This window comes from Cygnus atratus, chromosome 6, assembly GCF_013377495.2.
Source record: "Cygnus atratus isolate AKBS03 ecotype Queensland, Australia chromosome 6, CAtr_DNAZoo_HiC_assembly, whole genome shotgun sequence".
NCBI classification, from domain to species: domain Eukaryota; kingdom Metazoa; phylum Chordata; class Aves; order Anseriformes; family Anatidae; genus Cygnus; species Cygnus atratus.
This window is the reverse complement of record NC_066367.1, coordinates 38,068,674-38,088,053: the sequence shown is the minus strand read 5'-3', so window position 1 is coordinate 38,088,053 and position 19,380 is coordinate 38,068,674. Positions and strand designations below refer to the sequence as shown.

Genomic DNA, 19,380 nt, shown 5'->3' with positions numbered 1-19,380 from the left:
TGGACTATCAGGGAAGGAAGAGAAGAAGTCTCAAAGTCAGAGCCTCAGGACAACACCAGAGGGCTGCAATAAGCATCTTGTTTGTCAGGGGAAAAACCAACAACCTACAATCTCCTATTGTAGAGGATTAAAGAAAAGAGATGGCTCTGAAAATAGAATAGCATATTGTTTAGATCATGTTTGGAAAGGGGAAGAAAAGTACCGCAGCAGAATTAGAAACGAAATGGGGTAATAGTTTTTCAGACTTTTAACACTACCATGCTGTAACATCTTCTGTGGTACAGTGGGAAAGAAGGAGAAGAACTGCAGAAAACTCTGATTTTCCTGGAGTCGGTTTGTAACAGTTTTCTTGCTTCAGGAGGTGCATCCAGCACCTGCGGAGCTCTCACAAGTACAGCTCAGGAGACAAAACAGAACTTCTGGAAGTTCTCAGCTTTAGCATTTAAATGCTAAGCAGTGAGGCCGAATATTAACAAATTAAAATCTGGTTCAACCCCACCTGAGCTCATCTTCCTCCCCCCCATCGGAACAATCAGTACTTGGCTTCATACAGTGAAAGTTAACATTCGAAAGTCACAATGCCTGCAGTTAAGCACATATCAAAACTCAACAGTTCATCTATAGATTAAATGCATTAGATAAACACAACTAGAAAAAGAATCAGTTTTCTACAGAATCTGAAATTTCAAGTACGGCTCCACATATTACACTTGAAGTCCAATATAAAGTGCTGTAGATAAACTAAATTCAGAAAATCTTACCCAAACAATGTTCCTGAATACATAAAAACAGAAACCACTATTCCGATCAGATTGCAGCTACGCATTATGTTCAAATAAGGGAATTCAAAGAGAATGGCATACTTTCACCACACACTTTTAATACAGTGCACACCAACAGCTCAGTTATTGGTATTCCCCGCTGTATTCTGTGTCAGGAGAACGTAGAAGACTCACTTTTTTTTTCCCTTCTAAAGAAATATTTCTACGGACTACAATATCGTTCATCATTCTCCTTTTCTGGCACTTCAGGCCCACAATTAATTACTAGAAATTCTTAAGACTATTATAGTTCTACTTCACTGTAAAGCTACATCAGTCCTAATACTTTAAATGAAACTCATTCACCATACTGCACACTTACCTTTGGAGTTCAGGAAATCCTTTTCTCCACCTCATACTTTTCCAGAATCTATTAAAAGCTAGAAGCAGCAGCTTATTAAAAGCTAGAAGCAGCAGCTAAAGGTTTCTCAAGTAATTAGATGAGGATTAGACTATATCAAGTCATAGATACATAGCAACCTTAGAGACACTGTCAGTCCAATTTACCACAAAAGTGATCTACATTTGTAGTAGAAGAGCATCTACTACAGAGCACAGGAGCTCTAATTTGCCAAGCATACAGCTTTCAATCCGCAGAAGAAAGTGACTTTACATTTTTATTAAACCACAAAAAGGTTTTGGGGCTAAATTACAGAATAAGGTTGTTTTTAGGTATCAAGGAGAATAACTCGTTTCTGACTCACACTTGCAACAATTCTGCTTCCAAAAATTTAATTCCTGCTTCAGACTACATAATCGTTGTTCCCAGAAGTGAATCTCGTTCTACAGAAAGCTTCAGACAGACATGAAAGGATCATGTACAGGGAGCACCTGGTCAGAAAATGGCAGTTCCAATCAAGGTATGATGCAGAAAGGGATGGATAAACATGCACTTGCACGCAGGCCTCTCCCTCATGCTGAAAACCCCAGTCCTGCCGCTATGTTTTGCCCGATCGAGGCAGTAACACTGAAGTGTCACACGTCCCTCCGAGTATTCTCCAAAGATACAATCCAATATTCTCTCTCCTTGTGGACTTGACAGTGAATAGAAAATAAAGCACCTGTTATGCAAAAACTGATTGATTTTAGACATCCGAGTTTCCAACAAGCTCTCAGTGTTTAACTGCCCATTTTTAACTCACAGAACCTAAGACAAAACACATTTAAACACAACTGAGATCAAGAGAAGCTCTCTATATAAACATTTAAGAGAAAAATATATCGACTTCACGACACACAGGGTAAAATCACACTTTTACTTTTTTAAAATAAAGGTGCACAAGTTATTCTTTTAGATACTTTAAAGAAAAATCTAAACACCGAACTGCAATGCTAACTGCAGTCCGACTAGAATTGGCTCTCAAAAGAGCACATATCTACGCCTACATCACCTCTTCACAGGGGTAATAATTCATTCCAAACTTCAGGAATATAAATTTTCTGCTAGTTTTTGTAATTTATCTGTGAGCTTTACTTTGCATGGTCCCCTGCAACTGATCAGTAACATGCTTGTTTCTGCCAAAGTATGTCTTACAGGAAAGAAATCTTCCAGCTCCAAGTGATTTCTTTCAGAAGCAAAAGTACTTAATGTAATAATCTGACACCTGGCAACCATTATCTGGCGAAGCCCTGTGAAGGTAATCCAACCTTGGGGCTGGCTAGACAATGTCCTGAGGCTCCCTCCAACCTCCAAGATTCTGCGATCTATAAGAAATGTGGAACATTACCCAAATTACAGGTGGAGGACCAAACAGTAGAAAATTCAAATGATTTGATCAAGAAAATTCCTGAGGTTATAATATCTGGCAGAACAAGAAATTGTCCCTTGTCCTAATCATTTCCAAGTCTACTGGACCATCCCTCCCCTACGGTATACTTTAAGGGCCAGTAAATAAATCAAACTGAAACCTTTTGGAGAATTAAGTGCACATGCTCCAGTCAAAGTCATCAAGAGACCTCTCACATCGTCTAAGACTTGCGCTAGCATTGCTTGCACATTGTGAAATAAACACATATGCAACGTGTCCATGTTTTGATATGTATTTTTATTTCCCTGCAGTTTTCACTTATCAAGAACAAGTAACAGGGAAAGTTGTCTGAACTAGTGCATAAACAAACATTCTGAAACACCACTACACGTATCTAATTTACAAGAACCGTATAAAAAAAGTCACTAAAACACTACACTACGAAGGTGTCCAACGCTTACAGTCAGACTTTTTCCAACCCGTTACTTGCCTTGTAGCCACAGGAAAACTCTCCAAAATTGAAAAGACAATCTTGCCACAACCCTCCCTCCCCCCCACCACCTGGGATGGCTCGATATCTAGACATCCAATAATTATTGCAATGATATATAATGCAATACATACCTGGTAAAATATCCTTTATGTGGTGTGTTACAGTTTTAAAGCCGGTTAAAATATGCAGTCTTCAGATAAAATGTAATCAGTTGAAAATTTTCTCGTATCTGCACAATTTCATGTGTGCTAGATGCATAATTTTCCTAGTCAGTTTTTTTTCCTGTGTAATTATTTTTTATAAACTGGTATTATAAATAGAAATATACATTCAAAATATATGGAAAAGTGAGTTACTACATTAAATTTGCATGTATCGATCCATCCCTTTCCCCTGCACAGTAATAGAAAATACTATTTTGCCTTGAACTTCATATTTGACAGTGAAATGCCACTAAAGTATTTACCAAAAAGTCCATCTAGTCAAATTGTGAAACAAAATGAACCAAGTGAAAACTTTACATTTCCTTTAGAAAAAAATTACAAGAATTTTGTCTCCTAGCTATGAATCTTTAACTTTTTTTTTTAGACACAAAGTTGGATTTATTTGTACAAGATACAAAATGTAAACATGGCAAAATAAATAGTTAAAACAAGTGATGCAGGATCCCATTTCATGCTCATGATCCCATTAAAGAATTATTTTTTTAATCCATTCAGTTGCAAATTCAAGTGCAAAAGCATGATGATGAATATCTACTATTCAAGTAACAGAAATAATATTGATGATACAAATAAACTATTTTACAAGGTAGTGATTTTCCCAATTTTACAAAATTTACATTATATATCGACTTAATACACGATATAACGATAGTCCATTTAGGTCCATTTTAGTTCTCTGTGATCCACAGAGTGCTGTATTTTGCATTCAGTTGGAATATAAATGACTACACCATTAGCACAGGTCGAGACACTGGTTTGGGGTTATGTCACTTCCATTGCTACTGTTGTCTCTGCTATGCCATTTAAACCCAGTCGTTCTGGTTCATGGTTCTCTCTGCAACAGAAGAGATATTCAATAATTACAGGAAGAACGAACATACTTCCTTAGGCAATTTCAATGATTTCTTACAGGCTCTATGCGTTTTTACACAGCTGTTACTTGGATCAGGGACAAACTTTAACACGTACAATAGAAACAGATCGTACAAAACTAAATACTGGCATTTAAGAACTGCTTTTGCTCCATTAACACTGCAGTCCCTTCTACAAGATGAACAAAGACGATCCAACTTCATTGCATTTAACTGCAAATTACCATCCTAAATTATGGGTAAGAGTAATAAAAAGTCTCCTGAAGGAACAAAATCGAGATAGGGCAATATGACTCAGTATCAACTACCAATTATTCTATTAGTGAGCAAGGCATTGTTCTAACCTGTTTTTTTTTCCTGTTCAGTTTCAGCACTAGCACAAGAAATCTTAATTTCTTTCTGAATGTATTACCGTTCCCTGTAGAGAAGCCTAAGGCCTATTCAGCCAAGGTGGTACTTTTTCAGGCACTTGCTGACACTACTTGAAATATCCCTCTGACTTTATGGAAATAAGAGCTGAACACACTAATGCTATAGAGGTATGCTTTAAAGCACAACTACTAATTTAAGAACAGCTTTTCCTCACCCTATGCAGTGACTACATTATACATGTGATTTTGCATCTCAGAAGCTCTTTTTAAAGATCTCCAGAAGCATCGAGAAATAATCCAAAAGCCACATTTGCTAATGCCCTTTATCTGATTTCTTAATCTACGAACAGACTTAACTTTTTTGAGCATCATGCAATCCAGCAGAGGCATTCAAAACAAAGTCCAAATACTGCCCTTTTTAGTAAATTTAGCCAACTGCAAGCTCCTGCCACTCTTGTCAAATATCTAGCTAAGTATCCCAAAATGATAATGCTGCTAGTCAATATGAATTTTGTATATTCTTATATGAATAATTTTATATATTCTTATATAAAGTATTTTATACATATAAGATGCAGGCTGACTCATATCTATTTTCTATTTTGCATATAAATATGTGTATACACATATGTATGTATAAAATAGATGCCAGTCTGCATCTTACAATATGGCTACATAGAGCTGTAGAAAGAACACGTAGAGTTTGGAAGTCTGCAATGAGAAGGGACAAACGAAAACGGTTATAATGAAGCCATTTAAACACACTGAAGTTTACCAAAACCAGTGTGCCAAAAACCAGCAGAAGCTATCCGGGCATTAATCTGCAAAAAGACAGTATTGCATCGGCTCTTATCGTTTGTCACAGTCCTGCTGAAGATGCCAGCAGCTGGATGTTTTTGTGAGGCTGAAGCTACCCCGAGGAATCTCAGAGGGGGAAATGATTCTATTTAGTGCTCTTGTGGGGAGCTGGGCACATCTGAGGAGACATTCGGGTAGCACAAGTGTAAGACAGAATTGTGCACGAGCGTGCTGCACACTTACCTTGCTATACTGCTGATGGCACTGCTAGGAGTTACCTTTGGCACTCTGTCCATACTGGCAGCAACTGTGGCAAGTTTTAAGGCTGTTGGCGATGGTGCTGAAGTCCTTGTATTGATATGCACATTGACTGGAGAAACAACACTGACATTGTTGAGGTGCACTGCGTTAGTCAGGCAAGAATTGTTCATGGGAAGCGTTTGAGGGCTGCTTGTGCACAATGCTGGAATTAAGTGGTTTGTGGTGGTGTGGCCAACTGTCCTTACAAGCTGTACAGTTGAAATCCCTGGGCTGGATGATAAAGCCATGTTGGTGGAGTACAACGTTCTAGAGGTTCCTGTTACAAAGAAAACGTTATTAATTAAAAATACGCCATTACTTAGATTCAAAGTCAAAGATTAAACCCCAGCGGTAATGTTTTAAGCATACACGTCACTGGAATTCTGCATGTAGGTTGTTTTCAAGATTTCAAAAAAAATACAAATTTTAGAAACGTTCCCAGTTTACACTAACGATCTTAATTTCATTCACAAAACTATCAGAACGTAAAAGAGATGACAGTATCACAAAGAGGTTTTGTATTGCTCAACTTTCTGTACCTCATTTTAGGTGTCTCAAATTAAGGGGCAACATTCCCCAGAAAAGTAAATCAAATGGCTCGCACCTCAGCTAGGCAACACAGAGACCAACAGAGAAGCCAAGTTTTGACGCTTTGAAGCACCTCCTCACTTCCCACCTTGTCTGAGTGGCAACACAGATGTTCTGGGGACCAGCATCCCTCAAGGAAGCAGAGCTTGGGGTACAGGACCAGGCAATACAGAAGCCCCCTTCCAGAGTATGCAGCAATGCTGTCTGCACTACTGAGCGGTGGGAAACTTGGGGTTCAAATTCCAGCTAAAATCAGGCACAGCTTATATTCTACCCAAAGGTACTCAAGTTTCCTCTTGGTATCCTTGGTATTCACTGATCTGTTTTTGGTAACAGTGGCACGAGGCACGTTTTTTCCCCTATTCCTGCAAAAAGCTGTCTTCAACCAACGTTTCCTAATTTAAGTCTTCCTATATGAAACTGGAATAGCTATTTTACATCACTGCCATTTACAGCTTTGGAACAGCAACAAATCTAATTTTATGTGCACATTTGCAATGTTTTTCATCAGCCACAAAGCTGCTATCAGCATGGTACACTACCACGTGCCTGATCTTATCCCCTTCAAAACACTGCCCTCTCAGATAGGATATTACAGCAAGTTATACATAGTTGTCTTTTTCTTTCCTGGAACTGTTCTAATATATTGATTTTATTCAGCTGTGGTTTTTTCTCCTGTCTATTCATTTCATTTCATCATTAACCCAGCCTGGCAGAAGGTCTATAAAACTAATCACGACATTAGCTATTAGAACAAATTACTATGAAAGTCTTTTATTTGTTATGGCAAATTCCAAATAACATTTCTCTTGGTAACATGGCAACTGCACCAGCATGACCAGCACTGCTCCTTTGATAACAGAGGGCCAGAAGTGGGGGGTTGAAGTAAGGTAGTGAATGCCACTCTATACACTTCTGCCTAAATTTGGGCGGAATCCTAAATGCAATGAAATCTGAAACCTACAGTAATGTCAAAAGAATTGCTAGTAGTAGTTGATTAGTAGAATTTCATCTGAATATGGAAGTGAAATAATGACCAAACAACACAGCGACTTCTCTTACTTTCTTTTAAAAGCATTTAACTATTTTTAAGCATTTTTTTTTAAAACAGCGTCAACGTGTAATTAAAGTGCTATCAGTCATGTTTTTGATCGTAACAGATTTTTAAGAGATAAAGCCTACAAAAGAGAACAGAAATAATGTTTACAATACCAAGGGTAAAAAACACAGTTATTACCGTACTAACCTGCAGGCCATTGCACAAAATTATTTAAAAGTAATATTTAAAACTGTAGCTGCTACTACTACTGCTATAACAAACTCAAATACGTTATTTTGAAAATACGAAATAAGCCAGTTTGACATATTCTCAACCCTGCAGGAGATCACAAGTTTTAAGAAATCATCACCTGAAGGCTGGACAACACCATTAATATTGTTGTGGCTGGTGTTTTGTTCCTTCGTTACCTCACTGCGACTCGGAGCAGGTGCACTAACCACTGCAGATGCAGCAAAGTGGGCACTGGCTGAATCAAGTGTTTTTGACATACAGTCAGAGGTGCTGGAGCCCTGCAGGAAAGGAAAAAATACATATTTTTATTTCTTTATAATTATGCAAGTACAAAGAAAAATACCACATTTGGATTACCACACTTGGATTGTTGTAACACACAATTAGCAGCAAACAAAAAAGTCCCTTGCTCAACTTTTAAAGCACAGTCATATATCCAGATAAAGAACCCCCCCAACAGGTTTTGATGTTGAAGTTTAAAGAGTTCTCATTCAAAATAGAGAAAATAAAAGGTAGTCTGTGCTGTCGCTGGCACAAATATCTTCCAGGCACTATAAAGTAAACTGGAAAAGCATTTTGATCAAAACCTGTTCTATATTCCTTCTGAAATGTAATGTATTTATTAAAGTTATATCAAGTTATAACAAAATTTTTAATTTTGTTATAACAAAAGTGTTGTTATATCTAGCTTATAAGAGATTAAAACCACAGTAAGCAAAAGGAAGATGGAAGCATGTGACAATTTTTAAGGTGCATTACCTGTGCTTTCGGATGTGTCTGTTGCGAGGAATGCTGAGATTGCTGTTTCTGTTGAAGCTGAGCAAGTTGTTGCCTCTGCATTTGAACTAACTGCTGTTGATGTGTCTGAAACTGTTCTTCTGTGATACCCCCTGTTACTACGGAAAAGAAAGGGAAGCCGGTGTGAAATATGCCTGCACAAAACAAATACAGCTAAGATGCAAGAATGGGCCAGTGCTGGATAACAAGCGGGTGAGAGCAACTTATACTGTGTTAGATGCTTGCAAAGATTTTCATGTATTCCTACATAAAAGACAGACCACGCTGAACTTGTTCATAGTGTTCTTTTAACATCAATTCAATTTATAACAAAAGGATTCACAGCTTTCTCTGCTTTTAAGCAGCCTCGATCTTTGGTAGTTGTCTCTCCAGCAGCTTGAAGCAAAAGCTTCGAGAAATTCTCTTCCTGGTTTCCAGAGAACGAGAACGCCCTAAAAATCACGCTGAGGAAGAAGTACACTAAGCTCAGCTCTCGCAGTAAACATCTGTAGTTTATTCCAATACAACCTTTCTTCCTATAGTCCTTAACTGCTGCCCTCTCCTCTGATACCAGAAGGTACTAGGTGGTGAAGGAAGCACAGCCCTAACGTTCAAGAACACCTACTTCAAGAGCAACGTGTTCTGTAGGTGCTAGCTTGCGTGGGTCACTTGTATGGCTGTATACCAGCTATTTAAGTACACATCGATCCTCACTTGAAAGGATGGGAAACTAATATACAGCAACAAAGCTAATCTCCCTGTCTAAAACAATGTTTGCAAATACCACAGAGCAATGTTTACTTAGCAAATCCAGTCTGACCTTCCCATTTCACACTTTGCTTTTTGCTGAAGAAAATGCTGAAGCTTCACGTGAACGGAATTTTCTTTCCTATTAAACTTGCTCCATTGAAAAAGTTTGAGTGACATACTGAATTTATTTGCAAGAAGCAAGTTAATGCTACCCCTGTGGTACCATACTTCCAACAAGTAAGGAAGGGAATGGTGCAGTCAAGAGAAGCGGTTTTCAATATTCCCCATCCACCCACCCAAGAATTGCAAATACGATAAATTCAAAATACTGCTGAGTGTTTAGTGTTAAACCTGAGTTTTGTGCAGGCAGTACTAACCTGAAAACTAAGTTTTGCTAGGAAAAAGAAAAGAGAATTCATTTTTCAAAGATTCCTGTTAACTATCCTTCAACATTCTGAACTGTATTTTTCGAAGAGTGAAGCTGTCATTCATCTCCAACACCTGCATTCTGCAGGAACATCATTTATCTCATCAATAGACGTGGAGCTAACAAAATCCGAAGTGAGCTACCTTTCAGGGTCTGGGCTTTTTCACTTACTAGCTGCAGTACTCCTGTCCTGAATTTCTCTTCTGAGGAGGTGCCAAAGTGAAGACTGGCTATTTAGAAATTACTAGGGAAACCTCTTCTCTACTGCTACATCATTAGAACAAGCTTCAACTATGTAAGGAGGGCACTTACTCCCATGATTTATACAGTTAACCCGATTAGATTATTGGGATTTTACTACCAATTCCAACATATTCTAAAAATCCCTCCCCCCGTTAGTTGTGTGAGTTTGTTCCCCACGAAGATTTTTACCTATTACCACAAGCATTTAACTCCCAGTTCAGTCAGCTAAACCTGCTAGGTTCCCTCACAACAGGCTCCCAAAACGCGTTTCGTTACTAAAGGCAACAGAGCCAAGAACAGCGTTATGGAACATTACGTATGTATGTAATTCTATTTTTAAGCTCTGAGGTAACAAATTCCAGAACATCTCTTTTGTTTTGTTAAAAATATTTTAGAACCAGCTTATATGTCACGCAAAGAGATGTCTAAAATACATTTAGCCACAATTAGCTATTATTTGTCTGCAGTAAAGGGGCATTTACCTAGACTCGAAGTCCCATTCTGCTATGAATTGTAAAGACAATACAGAAAACAGTCTCCACTGCAGACCATCATCCAGTTTAAGGCTAGCCTGTGTATCAATCGTATGTTTTCAACCTCCTCCTCTTCTCAGTTTGACACGAAGCCATGGAACACAGTTACAGGGAAGATCACTGTAGTAATGTCATGATTGCTTCCTCTGCATTTCCATGTTTAAATTCCACCCGGTTCGGTACCTGTCACCGGATGTTTATGCAGTCACACTGAGCTCGGCTGTTATAAAACAGCAGATGTTCACTAGCACATTTACTATCATTTCCTTTTGCAAAAAAAAAAAGGAAACAAATGAAGGGTCTTTAAAAAACCAACTTCTACAATACCCCAAGGTAGCCTTTAAGGTCATAGGTAAGTACAAGTGTTCTACACTTCTCATAAAAGCTTCTATTTACCAGAATTTCTGTGTCCACTGCTAATGGGATTTTTCTTTTTAGTTATTTTATCAGTCTGGCTGTAGTGAAGTACTACAGCAGAAAAACATAAAAAGTCAATGTGAAATTAAGTCTTTTAGTTTCCTCTCCTCCTCCTTCACATCTTCGGCTTAGATTAGTATGTCATTTCTCTTAGGATTTGAAGGCTTTAATCAAAGATCATTTATCAGGCTGCCCGAAAAGGTGATACTTCATTAATCTAATTACTTCTACATGGTATTTAATTCTGGAAAAAATACCTCTAAAAGGTAAAAGCTCGTTCCATAAGCCAAATTCTTCAGCTGAGAATGCTAGTTGTCTTTTGCATCTAGGGCCATGGTAACTAAACAGATACCATTTGAGTGGGTCACTGCGACTGGCAGCTGAAGCAGACTGGAAGCCAAACACAACACGGTGTCCTGCAAACTGCTGAAAATTCTGCCTAAAGTCTACATCTTTCTTCAGTTCCATAAACGAGGTGAGTTGCACTCTGGGAATTCAGACAGCCAGTTAAATAATCGTTTGCCGATAGCAGTAGCGCCATCTGCAAGTTCCTGTAAGTTCCTCCTAACTTTCTTCCTCCACCACCTATCCTAATTACCAGCTGCATCCCGTCAGCACTCTCTCTCATTTTAGGTTAAACAGAATTCTTCCAAAATTGGCTTTGGCAAAGAGACAAGCTTAGCTTTTCAGATATAGTGTGTAAGACTTCAGAAAGTTTACACAACTGATCAAAGATAGTTTCAGTGACCTTGTCTCAGAGTTCCTCAAATTCAGTTCTTCCATTTGGGGTTGTTACAACACAAGCAAGAGAGAAAAATTAGCGTGGAACAGGGGCTCTTTAGTCATGCACTGATTAGGCACTTTCAAGAAGAGACTACTGGCTCTAAGTCTTTCTTGCTGCTTGTACAGTGCCTAGCATTTGGGAAATTCCATTGTAATAGTTGTTTTATTTAATATTAAGTGAAAATACGATGCAGAATTAACTTTAAATATTGTTGTGCACCGAAAACCAAAGCAACTCCAAGTCTTCTCTAAACTAAAACCAAATAGTTTTAGTACTGTCATTGTTTCCTCCACACATTGCTTTATGCTTGCAGGTAAAGCTCTTCTAAAATGAACTCATTTCAACAATCATCTCTCAAACAATTATTTTAGTAAGCCCAGTAGCGGTACCTGTGTTGACTTAATACACAACCAGACTTCAATTAGCCCTTTTAAAATTTATTTGCTATTTACTAAGGAGCAAATCTAAAACTGTAGTTCCTCTTGGTGGCTCAGTTACTTGGTAAAGAATTTTGTTACCTTATGGCATCTGATCTTTTAATAGAATTACCAGACCTGTTTTGGAATTTGAATCTGGAAAGGAAAAGGTCTTCCAAAACCGTAAATTGCATAACGTACTGCAACTCCTGAGGTATCACTATTCTCACCCGAATGTAGTCTTCAGACAGACCGTGTCAGGACTATACAACGTAAATAAGTTACCATTTCTCTACGAAGTGGCTTAGAACCATCAGATTTTGTTTTATGCATTTTAACATATTCCTCTATTACCTCTACTATCATTAAAATATGTATTGCCCTATTCTTTCATTTTAGATCTTTCCCTAACAGCTCAAATCCTAAAGTATGAGTGCTAGTAATCATAGTAATTATATGAGCTCTGTCATTAATTTACCATGTAGCACCAACGATTTTCTTCTTTAGTCTTGATGAGACTGTTACCTGATTAAGAGCCTTTTTCCCTATGTATACGCAGTTCCTGCAGTTCCCTACCAAAACGGAGCCCTTCCCTCCCACCCGCCCGCCCTCGCTGAACACACTGCTAAAACGCTGTTCTCATTTTTGTTTTATTATGTGCTATCCGTCCTCTAGCTATTACATACTAAAGCCAGGTCCGGATATTTAACAAATCTCTTCAACCTTTTTCTTTCACTCAGATACATCAGCTTCCACCTCAAGATATCCCCCCCCCTACGTTTTTTAGGTGTACTCCATCCTCAGGAAAGAGAGGTGTCCACAGCAGCGTTCAAAGCCTTACAAGTTTACATCTAGTTAGTCCTTCGATAATCTATTGATACTTATTATACTATCATCAAAAATTCTACAGAAAAATCAACTTATCCTATATCTTTTTAAGCAACTTTCCTTACCTTGATGCCATCATACTTTTTTCATTCAAACAGAAATCTTGCAGTATTACTTGCTCCTCTTACATAAAGAACTATCAGCAAATTCTTCGTTGTTCCTTACAGCTTATGGTCCATGCTTCACGTCCTTAACTCTGACAAATAGTATTCCCTTCTATTTTCTGCATTTGCTTTAACACCACATCTCGATTCTTATCAATAATCCCATCACACAAAACTGCCCCTTTCTGCTACAGGTGCAACTCTCCAGCCCTTCAAGTTCCTTACAAAAAGAAATTATACAAAATATGATCATAGCACATTATATCCGTTCTCTTCATACAGCAGAAAATTATTCTTGTGCAAATCTCTCCATGAGAGAGAACACAACATAAAGGTTGCAATGACTACATCGAAAAATAAATGAAGTATAGAAGTATTAGGCTGGAATAGGCATTCTGTGCTTATGTCAGTACTATACCGATGTTATTTAATAAGCTAACATTCAATCTTTTAAAATCATAACGTAAAGAAAATTGTTTGTCTTCAGGAAATTTAATTTCTACACATGAATTTCTAAAGGTATGTTATTAAAGATTAAATTCCAAATCCTCCAACTGACTTTAAGAGAGATGGACCATTCCACATCCACATGAAGTTCATTATGGGATTCGGAATCAGCCTATTGTATCCTCTAATTATCCTGTTTTACAACACCAAGTTCTGTAAGTACAAAATAGACGGGAAAATACTCAGATGCTTACTGATGCTTGGTAATAGATCTTTTGGCATATCTCCAACTGTTTGGCATTTTAAAGAATCATGCATACTTTTACTAGGGTAGAAGTGACAATGCTCAATTTTAAGTAATTACAACTCCTAGTATATGAAGCAAATGATAAGAACAATAACGTAAATTTAAAGCAATTTTTTGCTTCTGGTAGTTTTAATTCCAATGTAAGTGCTTCTACATTGAGATAACTAACAAAGATCAGAATAACATCGCATATATTTTATATTCTCGTGAAGATACTACTAGAGATTTTATTTACTTTAAATGTAAAACTGTTTATATGTGAACTGCTGTCTTGCTTATTTAGAGTTACAATGTCATAAAGCTGAATAGAGACCGGCTATGAGAGCGAGAGATCACCTTTAAGGGAAATCCCCTATTGCTCTTAATTTGTTGGTTCTCTGATAGTGGAGAATGCTGGGTGCTCTGACTGTCTACATCACTGGAGGCTTCTACTGTCAAATTTTTTACTATGACGTATCAACAGAAAACACAGTTTTGCAACTTCTTGCTGCCTGCTCAGTAAGTTTACTAACTCACTACTGGTTTCTTGAGATGTTTAGCAAGATTTAAAAAAACAACATGACCCTGCTGCTGCTGTATTCCCACCCTACCCCCCCCCCCAAAAAAAAAAAATCACTGCTTCTCTTTTGCATTCATAAGAGCATAATTCTGTCCTTAAAGAATTTCAGGCCAATAAATGTCTAAAGACTCAATCACATGTAAGCAATCCTGACATACAAGCAGAATCCCTCCTTTGCATATTGCATGTTTAAGTCCAGCGCTTTATCAAGATTCTATTGAAACTCCAATTAAAGCAGGAGGAAGAGGACTGCTCGAAGAAAAGTTCTAAGAAATATAAAATAGCTACCTTGCATCTTTGGTTTAGTTACATATCACTAGAGAAGATGTTACCACTCCAGTCCCAAGTACAGAAACAAAGAACCCACTGAATTTAATAGTTTCAGTCCCGTAAGAATTCAAATCCTTGCCTACCTGATATGCCATTCTTGCTGGTGTTCAATAAAGCTACAGATGCTGCAGAAACTCTTTTGTTATTCACAGTCTGCCCTGGTTTCCTTGAGGTACATTCTTCACTATCACTGTCCTGGAGATTTAGTAGCCTTGGCTGAAAACACTGCAGTCGACATGATCTGATATTGCTTAGTATTTCAGAAAGGGACAGTCTGTTTTCACAACGTTTATTGGAAGCATTGGTCCGTGAAAAATTAGAAGAAAAGTCTAAAGTCTGGGAAGAGCTTGAAAAACTGTTCAGCATTTCCGGGTCAATTTGCCTCAAGACAGGATCATGTTCTGTAGATATTCGGTCCATTATAACCCTGATGAAAAAAAATGGAAAAAAGATGTTAGTTTAATTCTCTCTTTCTAAATACTCTTATCCTTTGAAGGGTAACAAAGTAAAAATAATGCAATGGTACCTTCCACCCCTGCCAACTCGTCTTCTCGCAAATCCTATACATCTTCTTGGAATTGTAAGGGTTGTAAGGCAATGCCTGAACCTCAGTTTGTCCAATTCTGCCAATTCTGAATTTTCACATGAAGAATTAATTTGGTCCAAACGAGGCTGTAAAGAACAAAGAAAAGGCAATTTTGCACTCAGTGGTTAGGTTACTGAACTATTTTAGAATGTGCAACACAGTATTAAAAATACTGAAGACATCCACAGAGTTCCCACTGGATTCCGTCCTACTCAGACAGGTTCATCTGGCCCACTACCTCCATCTGCTAACGGCTCATCTGACATTTTGTCAGAAGGTATAAAGGGCAGGGAGCAATTCTTTCATTGTTACAGCCTCTGTTACAGCTCTGTAAGAGCCTCTTCAGGCTCTTAGTAGCCCATGGATTACCTGCGTGAAAGGCTGCATCTTGACTATGTTTTATAATCAGCTGGTGACCTAACCTTCACAAATTGATCTAAGCCTGTTAGTAAGGGGTCAGTAGGGTAAAATATATATATAAAATGAAAAAGTTATCAACAGAAACCTCCTAAAAGTATATGCACAACTCCAGCGTTAAGTATCACCCTATAAAAGAATACTTTTAGTACTTATTGTGACCAAAGAAATACCCAGGCCTGAATCAGCTGTACAAAGCAGTGACAACAATTCCCAAGTCAGACAACGTGGAACTTAAATGTGTAGATATTTTTCAAAAGGGGATCCTAAATTTGCAGTTTAGCCTTACTTGTGAAACCCATACTGCCAAGGGTAATGGACACTGATCTGCACGGTCTTTGTTCAATACACAACATTCAATTACCAGACCCTGACACCCTGACAGTGTATTTGCTGAATCTACTTACCTTAGAGTAGTTTCATTACTCCATGAAAACTTTCGTTATTATAAACTCAAAGCTGCATAATCTTTACAAACAAAAATGCTGTGTGCTGTCTGAAATGACTTGTGACAGTCATAAATATTCTTTAAAATAATCAATTTTCATGATCAAGTGAAACCTACAGCAACAGAAGTGCTACAGGTTCAATTTACATAAAGAGATAAACAAAATGTAAATGGCTTCAGGAGTTAAAAACGCAGCCTAACATTAAGCCTCTTAAATAACCTGTTTCTAAAGAGCAATAGAAAAGTAACAGAAAATAACGAAAATGTGAGATTTCAGTCATCTTGACTTCTTTTGGAAAAGTTAACTCAGAAGACAAGGAAAAGGAAGCATTAATTCTACACAAGAGAGAAGCCTGCAATGATTTCAAAATAAAGTTTTGACCTAACTCCACAGAAAACCCTTAACAGGTTAGACCTCTCCACTTTCACATCAAAATTTACCCGGTGCCCCAGCAGAATCTCCCAGCAGGCCTGAGAACTGAGACAACTAGCAGCTAATGAGCTTTACGAGCTGGAAAAAAAGATGTGTTAGGAAAAGTGAGGGAGCTGGGGGGAGTCATTCCTTTTTGGCAATGGCTCAGTGGGGCTGCTGGCAGTGCATTACATTACCTTTAGGTAATTGGAATAGGCAAGGAGAAATATTCTTGTGAAAAACTCACTTATTTTCTTTGGTTTCACCAAATCATCAAGGCTTTGATAGTGAAAGTGGGAAACAGACGAACTGTTATATTAGCACTAAAATAAAAATGACAAAGCTAAAAAACCACATTACATCCAACAGCAGATAGCTTACAGCATAATACTGGCATCCTGCTCTTCTCCTGAAAGCACAAGGTCCATCAGGATCATTTTCCTCTTCTGCTTCTGATATTGGTGAGGGTACCTAAACCAGAAAATAAAGTCATTCTTCCAACTGCCATACGTATATAATAATACGCATGTATTAAAATATTTAATATAACTAATTAGCTCATATAGTAAAAATATGTTTTATACTATACAAGTTTATATAATATGAATTGACATTTATATAACAAATACAATCTTCTCTGAAACATAGCTTAGAACATAAAGGGAAAGATCAAAATGCAACTGTCTTACATATAAATCAGCCGTCCAACAGTTATTTTCTATTTCAAACTACGCTGTCCAAATTACAGGTAGTTGAGTTTTCCATTTTCTGTAGGCTAAAGTTTTATAACAGATTACTACCTGCGGGAACTCATCTTCGTCTGAACTGTGGAAGTCATACTGTTTAATATCACTCTTGTTGATAACAGGCAAGGGCTCAGCAGAGGGCTGTTGAGGAGTTACCACACACTCTATTTTAGGTTTCTTTAGATACTTCTTCTTTTGACGGACAACATCTGATACCTCCTCCTTTAGAGATGAATGATGAGGATGCTGTTTGTGAAGAACACACGCAAGATTTCAGCAAATGAAGTAATTAATCTTGTTTCTTCATCTTGTGCTTTAGAAAAACATTACTGCTCATCTTGCAGAGCCTCTCAACACGCAGCATTTGCGGACAACTTCAGACACACAATGCAAAATTTATTGAAAAGATCTGAAAAACCCCAAAACTTGCCTCTGTCTTTAATAAACTGAAAGCTTTCAAGCTACATGACTAAGTTAAAAGATTCCTTGCCTTTTTTTTTTAAGTACACTCAGTATATTGTAATTGGAAACCTTATTCCAATTGTTTTCTTAAGCCTCAGTTTCCTACACCAATCACTTAAAATTTTCTCAGCTGCTCAAAACTATTCACAAGAAACGTTTTGTTTTCTGTTTCTTGCATTGTTCCCATCTTTTGTAAGATTTAATGCTATTAGTTTTTACACTTTATTTTTTTAAGGTTTTGCTGACATAAGTCCTCTGAAGCAAGCAACTCCAGTAATATTAAACTGTTCGCTTGAACAAAAATGCTTTTAAACTTCAAAGCTCTCAAATTAGAAAGATTACTTTTCCTTCCAAAATTTTCAATTAAAGAGTAAAAGCCATTGAAGTTTTTAAAGCGTTTAAATTTTCCCCAAATTACCACTTTTCAATAGCTGACTAAAACTAACTCCAGTGACGGAACTCAGCCGCATAACCGGAGATGAGAAACAGAAGGCTGAACAAAAGAGAACCAAGGAGAGGGACTTGTATCACATTCAGTGACCACTGGGTGTCGCAGGTGCTAAATACAAACTTCAAAAGGTGCTCAACTCATAACAACTTGTGTTCCAGATTCTCCCTCAAAAAACACATCTTGATCCAAATGTGTGTGATTATACAGTAACAGCCATCAAGTCACACAGACACGAGTGAAAACAAGCTTACAACTAATACAGTCTCGTAAAAGTGAGCAGAAACACTAAGAACCCAGTAGTTTGCTACAGACACGTGATATAGCATGTCTCCATGCAGGTTCTTCCTGTACTTCATTTCATTCCCAGTGTGCTCACGTATTCTGTACCTACTAAACATAAAGCTCTCTACTTACAGTGAACTAAGAAAGCTAAAAAAAAGCCCTACCATCATTAAACAATATATAACCCCCATATAATCTACTACATTCTTACATATTTAAAATGTAAGATGACACTGTAGCAGGAAAAAGGTGACTGCTAAGTAATTGTTTCACAGTCCACAAGAGAATTTAAAGAAAAAATACACAACCAAAATACTGAAGAATAGCTCCTGCGTTGCTACACCCTCAAACCACATGGCATAAATACCTTCCTAATGAGAAATGTACGTGCCTCCAGAACAACTCTACTGCTATTACAAATTCCATTAAATGGTTTTAAAACCAATGTTGCTCGCAACATTTTTTTTGTCGCTTGCAAGAAGATACAGCAGTTATTTTCTTCTGTCTGCAAACGTTACCAAAAATCACTTCAACAGTTCAGAATAGCTTCTGGGATCCTTGAGCATTCTTGCTGTAAAGCCAGCAGACTCTTTGCTAATCAGTATTCATGGACAACACTACCAGAAAAATTCAGTGCTCTAGTCTCCTGTCAGAGGGAAAAGGAAAAATAACTCCCTCGCAGTCTTGAGGTCCTGATTCCCATGTAAAGCATCCATGCTTACATCATCTTAAAATGAAACGGACAGAACCGTGAAAAACAAAGTGACTACTACAATGCTGCTGTTTGGTGACGCAGGCCGATTTTAAAACTTATGTGAGGAAGAGGACAAACATTAAACAAGCATTACAGATTGCTAGACAGTCTTCCAATGCATACATCTACAGGGTATGTCCAGAATAACAGGTAACAACTGACTTGCAGCAGGAGAAAGGTTACCTTAATTTTACATTCTTGAACTTTGTGATGATTTCCATTATGAAGAGCGGATGGAGTTGTGCTCATCTCTTTTTCAGGTCTGTTAAGCTTCACTTCATTGAGGATTTCACCTCCATAATCACCTAAATGGTACCTTCAATTAGAAAAAAAG

The 19,380-nt window shown here is 37.7% G+C and overlaps 1 protein-coding gene across 1 annotated transcript in view; it reads right to left on the bottom strand.

The window, feature by feature from the left end:
* Nucleotides 1-3,361: 3,361 nt before the first annotated feature.
* The window catches only part of EPC2 (enhancer of polycomb homolog 2), a 40,719-nt gene continuing 24,700 nt past the window's right edge, over nt 3,362-19,380 (bottom strand). Inside the window, exons 6-14 of the mRNA XM_035566114.1 lie at nt 19,230-19,362; nt 17,152-17,343; nt 16,733-16,822; nt 15,015-15,160; nt 14,572-14,915; nt 8,266-8,402; nt 7,625-7,784; nt 5,571-5,904; nt 3,362-4,121 (exon numbers count right to left, since the gene is read on the bottom strand). Coding sequence (XP_035422007.1) covers nt 4,049-4,121; nt 5,571-5,904; nt 7,625-7,784; nt 8,266-8,402; nt 14,572-14,915; nt 15,015-15,160; nt 16,733-16,822; nt 17,152-17,343; nt 19,230-19,362 — 1,609 coding nt within the window. The 3' untranslated portion in view covers nt 3,362-4,048. The remainder of the gene's footprint in view (nt 4,122-5,570; nt 5,905-7,624; nt 7,785-8,265; nt 8,403-14,571; nt 14,916-15,014; nt 15,161-16,732; nt 16,823-17,151; nt 17,344-19,229; nt 19,363-19,380) is intronic.